At 36.3% G+C, this 16755-nt stretch overlaps 1 protein-coding gene across 1 annotated transcript; it reads right to left on the bottom strand.

Annotated features, from left to right (window-relative positions):
• Positions 1-1777: 1777 nt before the first annotated feature.
• On the bottom strand, positions 1778-4834 carry LOC116253707 (U-box domain-containing protein 7-like). The gene is made up of 2 exons (XM_031628673.2): positions 4000-4834; positions 1778-2914 (listed from the first exon to the last, which is right to left on the bottom strand). Exons 1-2 carry the CDS (start codon positions 4539-4541, stop codon positions 1966-1968), a joined length of 1491 nt encoding a protein of 496 aa, XP_031484533.1. The 5' UTR covers positions 4542-4834; the 3' UTR covers positions 1778-1965.
• Positions 4835-16755: the final 11921 nt, after the last annotated feature.

Genomic DNA, 16755 nt, shown 5'->3' with positions numbered 1-16755 from the left:
TTACACAGGGGTATGCACATAACTCAATTCAAGGGTATGAGAGGTGGTAGTATTCAAGCCTCTTTTTCGCATGATGGATTGTAAATCTTTCTTCACCAGAGTACAGCTATTAGTAGGGCGCCAAATGTAAACATATTTGAGTGGTTTGACCAACTCAGATCACACAGCCTGCAAGTTGCACATGATAACAAGATGCTAGAATAGTGAGACTGGCAGCCTTATTTAGAATAATAGTCTCTTTCTTTTTCATAACTTATCAAATCTACTCTACATGGGCCTCCCCACAAATAACCTTTTTTCTCATAGTTATCGGCTCTTTAATGACTAATTAAGCAGTTAACAACTGCATGGTGACCCTTATTGTATGCTCATGTGCAATTACTTTTAAAACGCATACGGGCTAATGGGCTTTTGGTGAGTTAACTAAGCATATACGTAGTCCCAAATTAAGCATAGAGCTGGCCTACTAACTACTAAAATTGGTGTCGAGTTGACAAATAAAGAGATGTGAAAGTGTTAAAGTTCCAAGGTTTAATGGGTGGCCAGTCTCTATTTCAAATTTCCATGACGTCAACTCTCTGCTCAAAAAAAGTACCGATATACAAGTTAAAGCATAGTAAGCGCTATACTTTAAAATACCCTAAAGCAGTTATAAACCCTAGAAGGATGAGGAGAAGGGAAGGGGCTTCAGCCTTCACTTGGCTGCTCACTCAAAATGCCCTAATTAAAATCTCAATCCAATCTTGTGATTTATATAGAAAAAACTCTATTCAACTACAGTGTAACAATGAACTGAGTGTTAGTAAGCAATTGGCCTCTGTTTTGAACTCTTGGGGTAGCAACTCTTTTGGTTGCAAAAAGTGGGTATTCATATGTGTAAGTTGAAGTATAATGAAAATTTATTTCATTCGGAGGCACCAAAACAGGAAGAAAACAATAAGAATAAGATGAATAATCCTCTTACATGCAAAAATTATAATTGCCAAAATAACTTAAACGAGGACAGTTGTGCTCAAAATAACATAAAATGTGCAAAAGATGACCGCACGTAGCCATACGCTTCTAGGAAGATTATAATATTAACAAGCTGAACACAAGGGAAGCCAATCCTTACTCAAATCATATGCGACATTATTCAACAGCATTTCAGAAACAACTCAAACTAAATCGCCAAAATCCGCTATGCAAAAAAAAAAGTAAGATAAAATAAAAACCAAGTCTCATTTGCAAGACACACTTCAGTCATTAGCCTCATGACTCATGAGTCGCCATTGAACGATATGAAACAAAGAGATCTCATGACAGGTTTTTTACAGACGCAGGCAGGCCACCACGCGGCTGCCGAGGGCAACAGGAACAGCGATCATTGCGGGTGAAGTAAAAATGAAAAAAGAAATGACTGCTGTCGAAAGCAGGGGCACGCCGACAGCTCTGTTGCAGCCACATGGGCTAAAAGATCAATGGCGTCCGAAAAATCTGGCTCCACCACCGACACATGGCGGCCTTCTTCCGCCCTCAAAAAGTCTTGTTGGCATTAACTGATCGACTGCAACCAGTCCAGCGATCATTTTAATCACTTTAACCAGTCAGGTACGGTCTCAAAATACATAAACCCTCGTCTCTGCGTCTTCATTAATCCGGACAAAAGACATTCATTTTGGTTGTCGACGCCATGGTTCGGTCACCATCGACAGATTGGTGGAGTGACTGTGAATGTAGACCACTGAGTCAGGACCAGCTCGTTAAGTTGCGATCAGTTTTAGAGCTTGAGACGATATTGGTGTAAAAACAAATATAATCTTATGTACGTTCCTTCTTCTTATCATTCGATCTACATAGTTTTCAATTGTTGCAAGTTGTTTTGATCAAATTGGATGACGAAAAGATGTGAATACGTCTATTCGGAGTTGCGATTTTTGATCAAAACAAATGGCAACAATGGAACTGGAGGGTTTCCACCGTCTGTCAGAAAGGCAAGCTCTTGGAGGTAGAAGATGCGGTGAGGGACTTGAATCTTGCTGACTGAGTGAAGTAATCTATTGGTAGATTGGCTCTTCTTGCTATCCTCTTCAAGTTGCTCTCCAGGCTCTGCTCCACCAACTTGGCCACCGCCATCTTCTCCTCGCTCATCCCTTTCTCTGCGTCAGCTCCTCCGCCTCTTAATCGGCCGCTGCCGTATCCTCTGCCAGTATCGACTATAGGCTCGGAGACACTGACACCATGATTGTTGCTACTGAAGTTTGGTTCATCGTCTTCACCATCATCCAACGCTTCTTTTCTTTTATCAGTCCTCAAGAACTCGAGTATCCTCGATGCCCTTTTCTGCGCTAATGGCGACCCGATAAGCGTGAGCTCAAGCAGGGCGGAGACGGCACCTGCCTCCAGGATGGTCTGGCGATCTTGGTAACTCTTGTGAGCCATGACCATCAAGATGTAGACTGCCTTCTCCTGGCAGTCGGGGGCGTCGATCCAGTTGACGACGTCGATGAGGATAGGGACAGAGTCGCGGGCCGCGCTCACCGCCTTCCGGCCTTCCGGCGTGCAGACGAGGTTGCCGAGCAGGGCGAGGATGCGGTCGCTGAGCTCCATGTCCCCCAGAGTTCTGATAAGGAAAGGGACGAGCTGGGCTTCGAGGATGAGGTGGACGTTGGAGGGGGCGATGGATAGGTTGTAGAGGGCCCGGAGGGCGTCGAGTTTGCACTGCCGACAGGTGCCGCCGGAAGGCCGGAGGGCTCCGACCAGGATGGGAATGGCCCCGGAGGAGCCGATGATGGGCTTGTTGGCATCGAGGGCGCTCAGGGCCAGAAAGTTAGCCACCACGCCCTCCAGCGTCTCTTGCTCCGCCTCCCCCTTCGCCTGAACCATCGTCAGCATCTTGTGCACCGCTCCGGCCTTCACGATCGCAGCCTTGTTCCTGCAGAAAATGGAAACCAAGAAGAATATTTTTTACAATTATTCTTTTATTATTTCTGTTGGTGGTGCCGGATAATTAAAATGTCACCGGAAACTTGTTCCGGAAATTACAGTAAGCAAATGGCTGATGAATTAACTGTTGATTCGAGCAGTTACTGTTGGCTTGTTACATAGAACCATAGATCCAGATGCTTTTAAAAGTAGCAAATAGCATTACAGCTGTTATATTTGAACCTGGGTCGTACTTGTTACATATACAATCAAAGAATACATTGCTAACTTTCAGATAAAAGACTTCAACAGCGCTGACCCTGCGTTTCTCTTCAAGTAATTAACACCAGAGTCGACTATTCCCAAGGAAAGCACGTGTGAGGTTGGAGAGAATCATGAAAAGTGATTTCACTATTTTGCAGATGCTAGTGTTAAGTGAGTTGGGAAAATCTGACTGTGCAGTTCTTCCATTGTAAATTACTGAATCATTAATGAACAAGACTAACTCCTGAACAGAGCAATGTTGTCAATTTGATGATCACCATTGTTCCCGACTAAGTAGCAAAGGAAAATTAGTGAAACATAGAAAATGAGGGAAGGATCAGAAGAGAAGGCCATCAAGAGTATATAGCAGAGGGCACAATGTCCACAAAGAATAAGAAAGCAAGTTGAGCGTATGAAACTTTGAATTCCTTGGTAGAGAAATAACAAATCGCCATAATGCTGATCAGTAGCAACTGGGCAATTGATCTAGGAATGGAGAAGATCAGGGAAATAGGAAAACTACAAGAAGCGAGAAAAAACAAATGCGTCCAACTTTTAGTAATAATACTCAAACAAACAAATGGCCACAGAGGGGACGAAGATCAGCGAGAAGAAGTAGTTTCAGGAGCCAGACCCTACGCGACAGCAGATAAGCCAAAGCGGAAGAAGAACGAAGAAGAATAAGACAAATGGCAAGTAGGATACCTTCCGTCGTCGCCTCCGGAAACAGAACGGATGAAAATTTTTAAGAAAACAAAAAGTCCAGAGAAACGATGTGGGGAAAACAGGAGAAAGCAACAATGGAAGGAGGATGGGGGAAGAGTTACTCACAGATCGTTTCCGATGGAGAGATTGAGAAGCGCGTAGAGAGCCGCGACTCGAGCGCCGGAGCTCGCCAACTCAAGCATCGCCACCAGGGGAGGAATGGCGCCCAGCATTGCCAAAGTCGCCCTGGCCTCTGCATCGTCCCTGCACGCCCGCCTCACTCTCATCGCCGCCTCCACCTTCCTCATGACCCCATCCTCCTCCTCGTCCTTCCCGCCCTCTAACTCCTTGACCGCCCTCTCGAACCCCTGCAACCTCTCCACCTTCCTCCTCACCACCTCCTCCGCTTCCGCCTCCCCACGCTGCCTCTCCTCTTTCGCTTCCACCATCAGCAGCTCCGCCAGCCGCTCCGATCTCTTTCCCCCACATGCATCCGCCACCGCCGGAAGCACGCACAGCTCCGCCTCCATGTCCACGCTCCGCCGCCTCGTCCCGCCGCAGCTAACGGCGTCAAGGATCTTCTGCTTGAAGTAGGCGGCAGAAAATGCAGGGTACCGACGCTTTTCCTTTCCTCCTCGGCGACCATCCTGTCCTTTCGCCATCACCATTCCTTTCTTAAAACCCTGGAGCCTTGATTCCCGGCGGATCAGGCTTCTCCGAACCTACATTGCTCAGAATGTAGTCAACGCAAGTGAGCAGAAGGCAGCAGGAGCACGGAGCAACACAGCAACAGAGATCGCAGAAGATGTTTCTTCGGTGGAACGGGAAGTTTGGTGCACCGTCAGTGTGAGGCATTAACTGCTCTCCAGCTATACATGATAATTGCTCTGAATTAAGGACATTAACTAAAATTCTTCTCTTTCTGTGTCTGTGCCCGTCCTTGTCCTATTTATTCTATGGGAGGAAGGGAGCATCCATGGCCAGCCGAGCGTGCCTTCTTTCTTTTTCATGACCTTTTCTTAACTCGCGCTTGAACGTGGAAACGACGGAACGCGCCCATGATGGGAACCAATATTTACAGCACCTTCTTTTTCGGGTGTGCGAGTCCAAAGTCTCGCCGTCGGAAAAAGAGGTCGCCGTCGGAAAAACAGGCCGAGCTCTGTTAGGCGTTAATAACGGTAATGGTGCACCTTTTAACTTAGTTATCTTACGAACTAATACAATTAAACACTAATTTCTTTACAAGCTTTAATTCAACCAACAACACTGTGCCTCGTGATATATCTACTGTTCCAGGTGAGTGAGATGGTGTCTCACAGCCTAAGCCCTCCTCATTTTTCTTGCTCTTAGGTCAAGACCCACTTCTCTTACGATATAAGATGCGTACCTTAGAATTTGAGTTGGAGACCTGCTTTCAGTTAGTCTCCAAACCTCCCCATTTGCGCTTAAAAGTGAAAAACAGAATAAAAAAAAAAAAACTTTCTTTTAAGTTGTGGAAAAAATAAAGTTCCAACTTTCATCAACAATTCTTGTTCGGCCTTATTGGGTTTTCGATAAATATAGTGATGCATATGATGAAATTTTGTAGACATAGATCTTAGCCCCCCGTCCACTTCCATTAATTTTCTTGCCTCCGTTAAGATCACATCGATCCATGTGATTCAGTTTTCACGCGTCTTGTCAACGAGGAAAACCTTCTCTTTCCTCTGAGATCATCGAGGACATCTTGACCTCTTGTAAATAAATTAAAAACCAAAAAGAAAATGGGTAATGCCGTGTTTCCATGAGAAAGATGCGACAATGGAGAAGAAGAGGAAGCCAATATTACACGTCTGGTTAGGTCGGGCTTTCGGATTCTCCGTGGGTCGGGCTTTCGGATTCTCGGTGTGGGTCGGGTTCAAGCCTGACATTAAATCGGGTTGGGTTCAAGGTCAGGTTTGATAATTTTTTAAAATTAATATATATATATACTTTATTAAAAATAAATTAAACCTAAATCGAGCCCCAACCACACTCGAAAATAGGCCGGTGCCCACCCCTATTATTAAAAAATCTTTGTGACTGCAAATAATATCGCAATTACAAGGGAGCCTGCTTTCTTTTCTTTTTTTTCTCTCTACAATGGCTGGTTTGATTTTTCATTCGTTTATGGCACCACAGTGATTCGGCGAATTTCGTTTACCCAGTTTTTTAATTTAATACCGTTCAAACTTCGAAGCATCTGACCATGCTTTATTTATCACTTCTTATTTGCTTTTTATCAGCGGTAATTATGGGCCATCGGTAATGTGACCAACTGCTGGGTGGAAGTCAACCAATATGTGTCATCGCTCATCACTCAAGATATAGAAACTTAAAAAGCGCGATCGAAGGAATGGCCCTTCCTGGTCTCTGGTTATTGAACAGAGAAGTTGGATTAACATTTAGGATATGCTTGCTAAACCAGGTTCTTAGAGCGTTTGGATACCATAAGAACCGAAATTGATGAAAACCCAGTTTTTGTAAAACCTGATTTTAAATCCAGTTTTCATAAAATCGAGTTTCGCAAAAGAGAGTGAACCCTTATCTGGTTTTTATACAAAACCAGGCTTCTTGTGGTTACGTAAACAGAAAAACCAAGTTTTGGACAAACTTGTTTCACAAAACTTAGTTAATTGTAGTAGTTTGAACAAACTTTTCTTAATGGTAATTATAATGAGTAACTATCTGCTTATTGAAAAGACAGCAAAACAAGTTGGATTAACAATTAATGTTAATTATAGTGGGTAGATATCCACAGTATCATTAATATGGTTGGTTGCATATAGAAAGAACCCTTCAAGCCAATTCGCTTTGTTTTTTGAAAATTTCTTTATTCCTCAGGCCAACAACCAGGTCTGAGGAAAATAACCCTAAGACAGTAGAATTAATGACAAATTTGATATTGAATTCAGGCTCTTTTAACCGAGTGGCATTTCGCATTTTCCCTTTAATTTTACCACCTGCTAACCACATGCGATGTTAGTTTTGTTTATAATATTTTAAGAACTAACTATTCCAACATTTATTTTTAATTAAAATTAACCTCAGACAAGCAATGTTTATGGGAAGAATACTGAAAAAAATCTCTGATTGTAAGGTTTTCAATTTAAACATGCCTGACATTTAGGGCTGCATGCGAAGAGTCAGTTCAAGCTCGACTAGACTCAAAAACTCAACTAGACTCGAAAACTTGAACTTGACTCAATGATACAATGTTGAGCTCGAACTTGACTTGACTTGTGTAACTCATTGATGTGAAGCATGTCTCGTTTCTTTTAACTTGATCCACTTGTTATTGGTTTAACTGTTTTTTGAATTATAATTCAAAATTTCAAGTTGAGTTCTTCCAACTCGAACTAATTCAAATAAAAAATTGATGAAGCAGATCAAAGTCGAGCTCGATTTGGCTCATTTCTTTGTGCAGATCTATTGACATTTTCCACTACATCTATAAATATAATGTGAAAATTTGACTTGTTGGGCGCATGTAATAAATTCTTTTTTTGTTACCCAAAATTTAAAACCGTCTCATTTTAGGTTGACGTTGAGTATTGATTTGGCTTGTTCTGTCAAAGGGCGTCGCGGGCATCTCTAAGCGTTGCCGTTTCAGTCAATAAAGTAAAACGTTGATATCGAGGAGCACAAGGCTGGATAAAGGGAAAAGAGAGCTTGAGGGTTCATTGACTGAGAAACTGACCCCCCGACCTCGCCGGGTTTGGTCGGACCTTTCATCTTATTTTAAATATGTAGAACTTTGTATGTAAGGGTTCATATTTTTTTAGCTTATTTAGAAAACAGTTCACATTTTTCCATTTAGATTAAGAAGGTTCAAAAAATAGTCCCTGCTAATATCTATAATAATAGAGCGAGTTGTTTGTTATGACCTTTCACATCGCACACATCGCACAAAGGAAGTTGTTGGTTATGAATGCGGCAAACTATACCAAATGTCATCAGGTGGCTGGGTCTTTTTACCGTTCAATGTGACACTTGAGTCACCCTTCCATTATAAGAGTAAAAGTGAAGTTCGAAGAAGTAACTTTTTACAAAAGAACAAAAAATATCCTCCTGGCAAAACAGTGGAACACAGGTTCCCGTGTTTGCCACTGTCACATAGAAACGGGCCTCTTCAGTGGCACTCACAAATGCTAATGGAGGCCCTCAAGTTAAACAATTATACTGTCCAACTACAAGGTGCTACTAGTTGTTCAGCTAATCGGCTTGTCTAAACTGCATTTATCTTAGCTCGACTCGAACTAGTTTATTAATTAAGTCAAGTTGGGTTCATAAACCAAGTTTTTTTTTTTTCCCAGTGAACCAAACTTGATCTAACTGAGCTCAACTTGTCTAAGCTCGATCATATGCTTATTATATCTTTCATTTGATTGTTAGTTGTATAGTGGACTTCCTTTTTGCCTCTATGAGAAACAGTCTTCATTTCTAATCAATCTGTTTATTGCCCTTATGTTTAAAATAAAAGTCCTTCTTTCCCCAGGTCTTAGCGGATATAAACTTAGAGCTGCATTCTCAAGATTAGCTGAGCCATGCTTGAGCTGGGTGACCTAGACTTCGTCCAGATTGAGTTCTAACTTGCTCAACTCGTCCCCAAGGCTGATCACAAGCACACCTATCTCCAACATTTACTTTAAGTTTGCGTAAAAAAATGGGGCGGCCTGATCTCATCTCTTTTGATTTGAGTGAAAAATTAAAGTAGAGTCTAGGCATGTTCCCTTGTGTCTGAATTTGCATTGCTTACTTTCTTTTTTGCTTATGATTTCTTTGTTTATGCTTTTGTTTACTTATAATGGAGCACCCTCCTATCGGCCCCAATACATGTTGGAGATTCTATGTTTGGGTTGGTTGGCATTTGAATCCTCGTAGCAAATCATTTGTATATATTTGGCCCAGCGTAGGCATAGATAATGAATTGGTAGAACAAACAGATGCTTGCCTTGATTTGGGGCAAAGAAGAGTCTTGATGCCTTTGTAGATGCATAAGAACACAAAAATCTATCTGGGGCATAAATTATTGGCTCAGACGAAACTGTATGTGATGAACAAACAAGAAAAGTAAGGGTTGATTTACATATCTTTGCTCTAGGGCAAATGCAGGAAATGTCGATTCTTGTTGCTGCAGTATTTGAAGCAGCTTTCTGATGGATTGAGCAATCCCAATGCATGCATATCAATTATAAAGCTGTAAAAAATTTATAAATATATCACACTCTACCTTTGTAATAACCATCTCTTCAATAAAGTACCGTGTGATCTTCCCATGGACATAAGCTCATGTTGAGCGAACCACATAGTTGTGTTTGTCCTTCCCATATGTTTGTCTATCGTATCAAAGCTGATGGACAATGAGACAGCTTCATTTCCCTAACCTTCTGCGATCAACATGCCCAATTTATCTCTCAACCTTCACGCTGAAACTTTTTGTTGTAGAAGACTCAAGTGCTAAATCTTATCAAAAGCTAGGATTTGCAAGGATTTCTGACTGTGACGTTCCTCTCCTCTTGGAGCACTCTATGAAATATGCTAGAAAAGTATTCTCTTCTCCAATCATTTCAAGAAAGTCTTTGGTGATCAATGATACTCACTTGGGCATCATATTGCAATAGTTTAGTATCTTCACAAGCATTGTTGATTTGAAGTTACTTCTAAAGCATTAGATCCTTTTGTTTGCTTTATTCTTAGGTTGAAAAATCTTGTTGTCATCTATTTATTGTTCATGAACATGCTAGCACTTTTTTATTTGATAACGTTCATTCATACTCATGGGGCCCATGCACTAGGGGATAGGGGGAAGGGTGGGTGCTTTGGCTCTTAGTAAAAAAATAGGATAAAATACTACTCATGCTAACCTACAACTCTTGAAAGGTCTCATTTGGGTCTTAAGTATTATGTATTATTGATTGACAACCATAACATATGTACATGACCTTGTCCTCTTAAGCTTAAATATGATTTTTTTTAGTGTTTTGTTCTTTCCAATAACTACATTGGAAAGTAGTTTGACAAGAAAACCAAAATATTTCAACCACATGAGGGCAGAGAATTTGCCAATCACAAATTTTCATAGTATTTTAGAACCTTTGGCATCAAACAACAATTTTCATGTCCTCATACTAAGGGGCAAAATGGTTTAGCCGAGCGAAAACATCGAAATGTGACTAAACTAGAATCAACTATGTTAGTCAACGCTAATGTTTCTAAGCAGTATTAGCATGACGAGTTCAACATTGCTACTCTCTTCCCAATGAACATGGATTATCCTTATCATTAGTTGTTTGGGAAGCTAACATCTTACGATTTCCTTCACATTTTGGTTTTGGTATTTTCTTTATCTTTGTAAGTATGTGCAAAACAAATTTGAAGTATGGCTTTTACCTTCTATATTTCTTGGGTGCAACTTATAATATAATGAGTATCACTATATTTATTCTAGCACCAACAAATATACATTTTCTACCCTGAGGCTTTTGATGATTTTGTTTTTCCATTTTACAAATCCTGCACAACTACATAACACTGGTTCTTCAACCTTCAATATTTCTTCATTACATTTATGGGAAGTCAATGAAGAAAATATTTAGGTTGGTATTTTATCTAAAAGGATGTTGAAAGCAAGATAAAAGCAAGTTGGAAACATAGTGCCACACTAGGACACTACAACATTTTCTTTTCAAAATGATATAAATGATCAAAGTAAGTTGATGCCCACTACTTCATCTAATTCAATATCTCAAATGGAAGTCACTCTTGAAAGTTGATGATCTGAGGCTAACAAGTTCCTTAAAACATGAGTGAGCCATGTTGTAATGACTTAAGTGGCAATTTGAGTAACCACATTGTGACAAATTGAGTTGAAGCTAGATGGAATTCACATGGTCTTTTCTTATGCTAAGCGAAGTGTGCTAAAGGTATTCTAGAAAAAGCAAAAACAGAGGATTGCAAACTGGCCAACATGCCAACAAGTTCAAAAATTGATCTTCAACATGAGGACACCTAATATCTTTCTTCTACTTAAGTTTAACATGAATAAGTAGGCAATCACTATAACCATTAAATGGATGACATGTTATGATATATGGGAAAGGTGCTAACTCTTCAATAATAAATTAGATTCTTATACTAATGTCATCAGGTTGAGCTTTTGTTTCTTTTTCTTTGTATTTTTTATGAATCTCAGAACCCAATAGATCTGGTAACTTAAGAAATAAGCTTTCTCATATTTCCTTATTATAAAAACATCATGCTAAAGAACTATAATAAAAGAAATCATGTAAGAAAGGTTTTATATAACGCCAATCTTTAATTTGGAGTTGTTCTAATTTTCTAATCAAATCTTGCTGTTGTTTATCAAACCCTATATTTGGTTGGTAACCTAATAGAAGTAGTTGTATTTTGTTAGTGAAGTTATAAATGTTTTTTCCTAATAAAATTTCATTTTGTAAGTCTTGGGGATGTTCTCTTTTGTAGGCTTCCCAAGATGCTCTAGCAGTTTCTCCTAAAAACTTTTCTGTCCAAGTATACATTTATTCTGTTGTCCACATTTCTTGATTCATTTTTTCCCATTTCCTAGCAATTCGTTGGGACCACATGTCTATTATTGAGGGTAATAATTGAGGGTCATGGGGACGTATGTTCAAAATTCTTCCTTCATCTAATAGATCTTTTCTGTCTAGGGTTTTTAAAGGCATTTTTTTACCGTTAGGTTTATAGGTATCTCTTTCCTTATATTCTACATAAGGTCTTCTAGTAGGCTGTCCAGGTGAATAGAATACTATGGGTGGAGTTGATGGGTGTTGGGTTTGTTTTTGATCTTGTGGTGATCTTCCAGTAGTAATTAGGGAGGATTCTGGAGCATCTATTTTCATAAGGTTTTTTGAGATATTCATAGGTTTATCTATATAATTATTTTCTAGCCTATTTATCCAAATATTTCCCTTGGGGTCTATATATAAGTTATTTTCTTTTTGAATTTTTCCTTCTGCGACTAATTTTATTTCTAGTCTAAGGATGTCTTCTTCTGATAAATCAAATCCATTAGGAAGTAGAATACAATTATGTTCTAAGGCTTCCATTAATCTTCTATTTGGCTTCGAAATTCTTCAGATTTGTTTTCTTCATTTGGCTGTTTTTCCTTGTAGTCTAAAAATCTCACAGTATAACTACCATCGGAGTTTTTAAACATTAAACTTTCTTCAGAAATTTTAATATTAGTATTTATTTTTAAATTTTTACTAATATTCCAGTTTAATCCTTCTAATTGTTTAGGATCAATAGCCATAGGTTTAATCATTCTTATACCTTTACTAGTCATGGATTCAATGATGGCCTTTGTATCGATTTTATGCTTTGTAGTACTGCTATTTATTACTTTTCCTAGGAATCCTACATTTATAAGTAAATTAGTTTTTCCTGTAAATGTTTCATATCCTTTGGTTTGAATTCCTATGACAATATGTTCTAGATCTCTTATGCTTAGCAAGAAATTAAGTGCACAATAGAATATTCGCTTGTTGTTAGGCATGTCAATTTCCATACTTGCTATAATGGCTTTTCTAGCATCATTTGTCCATCTCTTGTCTAGTAAAGTAATTAAAACTTTTGTTGTGTTTGGTATAACGTCAATCTTTAATTGAATGCATTCTTTTACCCTCAATCACATGTTGTGTTTGCCCTTAAATCTCATTTATATTCATGCAAACTTGTGATTTCAGTGTCTCAGATCATTTAACATAGATATAACAACAAGTTAAACTCACTAAATTAACTTCAATGGACCCTTTAATCATTCAATATCGATGTAAGAGCAAGTTAAACTCATTTGATTAACTACAAGTGGTCAAATGAATAAACATTCATATTCATATGAATTTGTGATTTCAATCGGTTAAATCAACCAATATAAATGTCATGTGATTTTGTCACTTAAATTCTACATATATTCACATGAACCTATCGTTTCAATCCCTTAAATTATTCAATATATATATAACATATAGTTAAACACATTGGATTAACTAAAATGGATCAAATAAATGACTTACATCTCATTCATATTGATACGATCTTGTGATTTCAATCACTTAAGTCATTCAGTTATAAATGTCACAAGTTAAACTTATTGGAATGACTTAGGTTCCATTCATATTCATGAAAACTTGTGATTTTTATCCGTTAAATTATTCATCATATATGTGACAACAAGTTAAAAACTTTGGATTAACTATAAATAATCAAATTAATGGCTTAAATCCTATCAATATTCATTCAAACTTATGATTTTAGTCACTTAAATAATTCAATATATATATATATGAAAACAATTTAAATGCATTGGATTAACTATAAGGGATCAAATGAATGACTTATATCTCATTCATATTCATCCAAACTTGTGATTTCAGTACTTTAAATCCTTCCATATAGATGTAACTACAAATTGGACATTTTGGATCAACTTTAAGTGATCAAATGAAAGTCTTAAATCTCATTCATGTTCATACAAACTTATGATTTCAATCCCTTATATTCGATATAGATAACTATATTGATTTGGGCAAAATGCTCAATCACAGTAAATATAATGTGTTTCACTTATTATTACATCTATAATGAATTATTTAAATTAGTGTAATCACAAGTTCATATGGATACAAATGAGATTTATGCATTAGTTTGATCTCTTGCAGTTAATCCAATGAGTTGAACTTGTAGTTACATCTCTAGTGAATGATATAAGAGATTGAAATCGCAAGTTCGTATCAATACGAGAGAGATTTAATTGATTCATTTGATCACACATATTTAATTGAATGTAGTTAACTTGTTACATTCACATTGAATGATTTAGTGGATTGAAATTACAAGTTTGTATGAAAATGAATAAGATTCAACTCATTCATATGATCCTTTATAGTTAAATGTTTCACTTGTTATAATGTCTATAATGAATGATTAAAATGATTAAAATCACTAGGTTATATGGATACAAATGGGACCAATACATTTGTTTGATCCATTGTATCTAATCCAACGAGTTTAACTTCTTGTTACATCTATAGTGAACGATTTACGGGATTGAAACCACAAGTTCCTATCAATACGAGTGAGATTTAAGTGATTCTTTTGATCACACATATTTAATTGAATGTGCTTAACTTGTTGTTACATCCATATTGAATGATTTAGTGGATTGAAATCACAAGTTTAAAAGAATATGAATGAGATTCAAGTGATTCATTTGCTCACTTATATTTAATCTAATGTGTCTCACTTGTTATTACATCTATAATGAATGATTTAAATGATTGAAATCACAAGTTCATATGTATATAAATGGGATCTATGCATTAGTTAGATCTCTTGTAGTTAATCCAATCAGTTGAACCTGTTGTTACATCTATAATGAATGATCTAAGAGAAAGAAATCACAAGTTTGTATCAATAATAGTGAGATTTAATTGATTCATTTGATCACACATATTAAATTGAATGTGCTTAACATGTTAATCCATATTGAATGATTTAGTGGATTGAAATCACAAGTTTAAATTAGGTAGGAGAAGAGGAGTTATTTGCTTCAATTTTTGTTAATCCATATTAAGGTAGTTATTTGCTCCATTATAGTTTATCCAATGAGTTCAAATTGTTGTTACACTTATATTGAATGATTTAATGGAGTGAAATCACAAGTTTGCACAAATACCAGTGAAATTTAATTCATTAAATTGATCCTTTATAGTTGGTTCAATGTGTTTAACTTTTTGCTATGTTTTAAGCCAATCATTTGTTCAATTATTGTTAATCCAATAAGTTCAAAATTTTTGTTACATCTCTATTGAATGATTTAAGGGGCTAAAAACAAAGGGTTTATTTGAATATGAATGAGATTTAAGCCAGTTATTTGCTCCATTATAGCTTATCCAATGAGTTCAAATTGTTGTTACACTTGTATTGAATGATTTAATTGAGTGAAATCACAAGTTTGTATGAATACCAGTGAGGTTTAATTAATTAAATTGATCATTTATAGTTGATCCAATGTGTTTAACTTTTTGTTATGTTTATATTGAAAGACTTAAAAGATTGAAATCTCGCTTATGTGAATATGCCTAGGATTCAAACCATTCAATCCTTTATAGTTAACTGAATGAGTTTCACTTGTTATACCTATATTGAATGATTTAACTGATTGAAATCATGTGTTTGTATGAATATGAATGAGATTTAAGTCATTCATCTGATCCCTTATAGTTAGTCTAGTGTATATAATTTGTTACATCTATTGAATGATTTACATGATTGAAAACACAAGTACATATGAATACGAATGGGATTTAGGTGTCGTTTTTTTATCTCTTATAGTTAATCCAATGTGTTTAACTTGTTATTACATGTACATTAAATGATTTATTTCACCATTTATAGTTAATTGAATGACTTTAACTTGTTGTTATATCTATATTGAATGATTGAAGGGATTGAAATATGTTTAAAGCCAATCATTTGATCACTTATTGTTAATTCAATGAGTTCAAATTATTGTTACATCCCTATTAAATGATTTAAGGGACTAAAAACAAACGGTTCATATAAATATGATTGAGATTTAAGCCAGTTATTTGCTCCATTATAGTTTATCCAATGAGTTCAAATTGTTGTTACGCTTATGTTGAAAGATTTAATGGAGTGAAATCACAAGCTTGTACGAATACCAGAGAGATTTAATTCATTAAATTGATCCTTTATAGTTGGTCCAATGTGTTTAACTTTTTGTTATGTTTATATTGAAAGATTTAAGAGACTGAAATCTCATTTATGCAAATATGACTAGGATTCAAACCATTCATTTGATCTCTTATAGTTAACTGAATGAATTTAACTTGTTATACATATATTGAATGATTTGACTGATTGAAATCAAGAGTTCATATGAATATGAATGAGAATTAAGTTATTAATTTGATCACTAATAGTTAATCCAATGTGTATAATTTGTTACATCTATTGAATGATTTACATGATTGCAAGCACAAGTACATATGAATACAAATGAGATTTAAGCGTCGTTTTTTATCCTTTATAGTTAATTCAATGTGTTTAACTTGTTATTACGTCTGCATTAAATGATTTATTTCATATGAATATGGATGAGATTTAAGTCATTCATTTGATTCATGTTAGTTAATTGAATATGTTTAACATGTTGTTACATTTATATTGAATTATTTGAGGATGAAAATCTTAAATTCGTATGAATATGAATGAGATTTAAGTCAATCATTTGATCACATACTGTTAATCCAGTGAGTTCAAATTATTGTTACATGAATGATTTAAGAGACTAAAAACAAAGGATTCATATGAATATGAATGAGATTCAAGCCAATTATTTGCTCCATTATATTTAACCAATCAAATTATTGTTACACTTATATTGAATGATTTAATGGAGTGAAATCACAAATTTGTACGAATGCCAGTGAGACTTAATTCATTAATTGATCCTTTATAGTTGGTCCAATGTGTTTAATGTTTTGTTATGTTTTAAGCCAATCATTTGATCACTTATTGTTAATCCAACAAATTCAAATTATTGTTATATTCCTATTGAATGATTTAAGGGACTAAAAACAAATGGTTCATATGAATATGAATGAGATTTAAGGCAGTTATTTGCTCCATTTAGTTTATCCAATGAGCTCAAATTGTTGTTACACTTATATTGAATGATTTAATGGAGTGCAATCACAAGTTTGTACAAATACCAGTGAGATTTAATTCATTAAATTGATCCTTTATAGTTGGTCCAATGTGTTTAACTTTTTGTTATATTTATATTGAAAGATT

This window comes from Nymphaea colorata, chromosome 4, assembly GCF_008831285.2.
Source record: "Nymphaea colorata isolate Beijing-Zhang1983 chromosome 4, ASM883128v2, whole genome shotgun sequence".
Classification (NCBI taxonomy): Eukaryota; Viridiplantae; Streptophyta; class Magnoliopsida; order Nymphaeales; family Nymphaeaceae; genus Nymphaea; species Nymphaea colorata.
The sequence above is the reverse complement of the archived record's forward strand: the minus strand, read 5'-3'. Positions and strand labels throughout refer to the sequence as shown.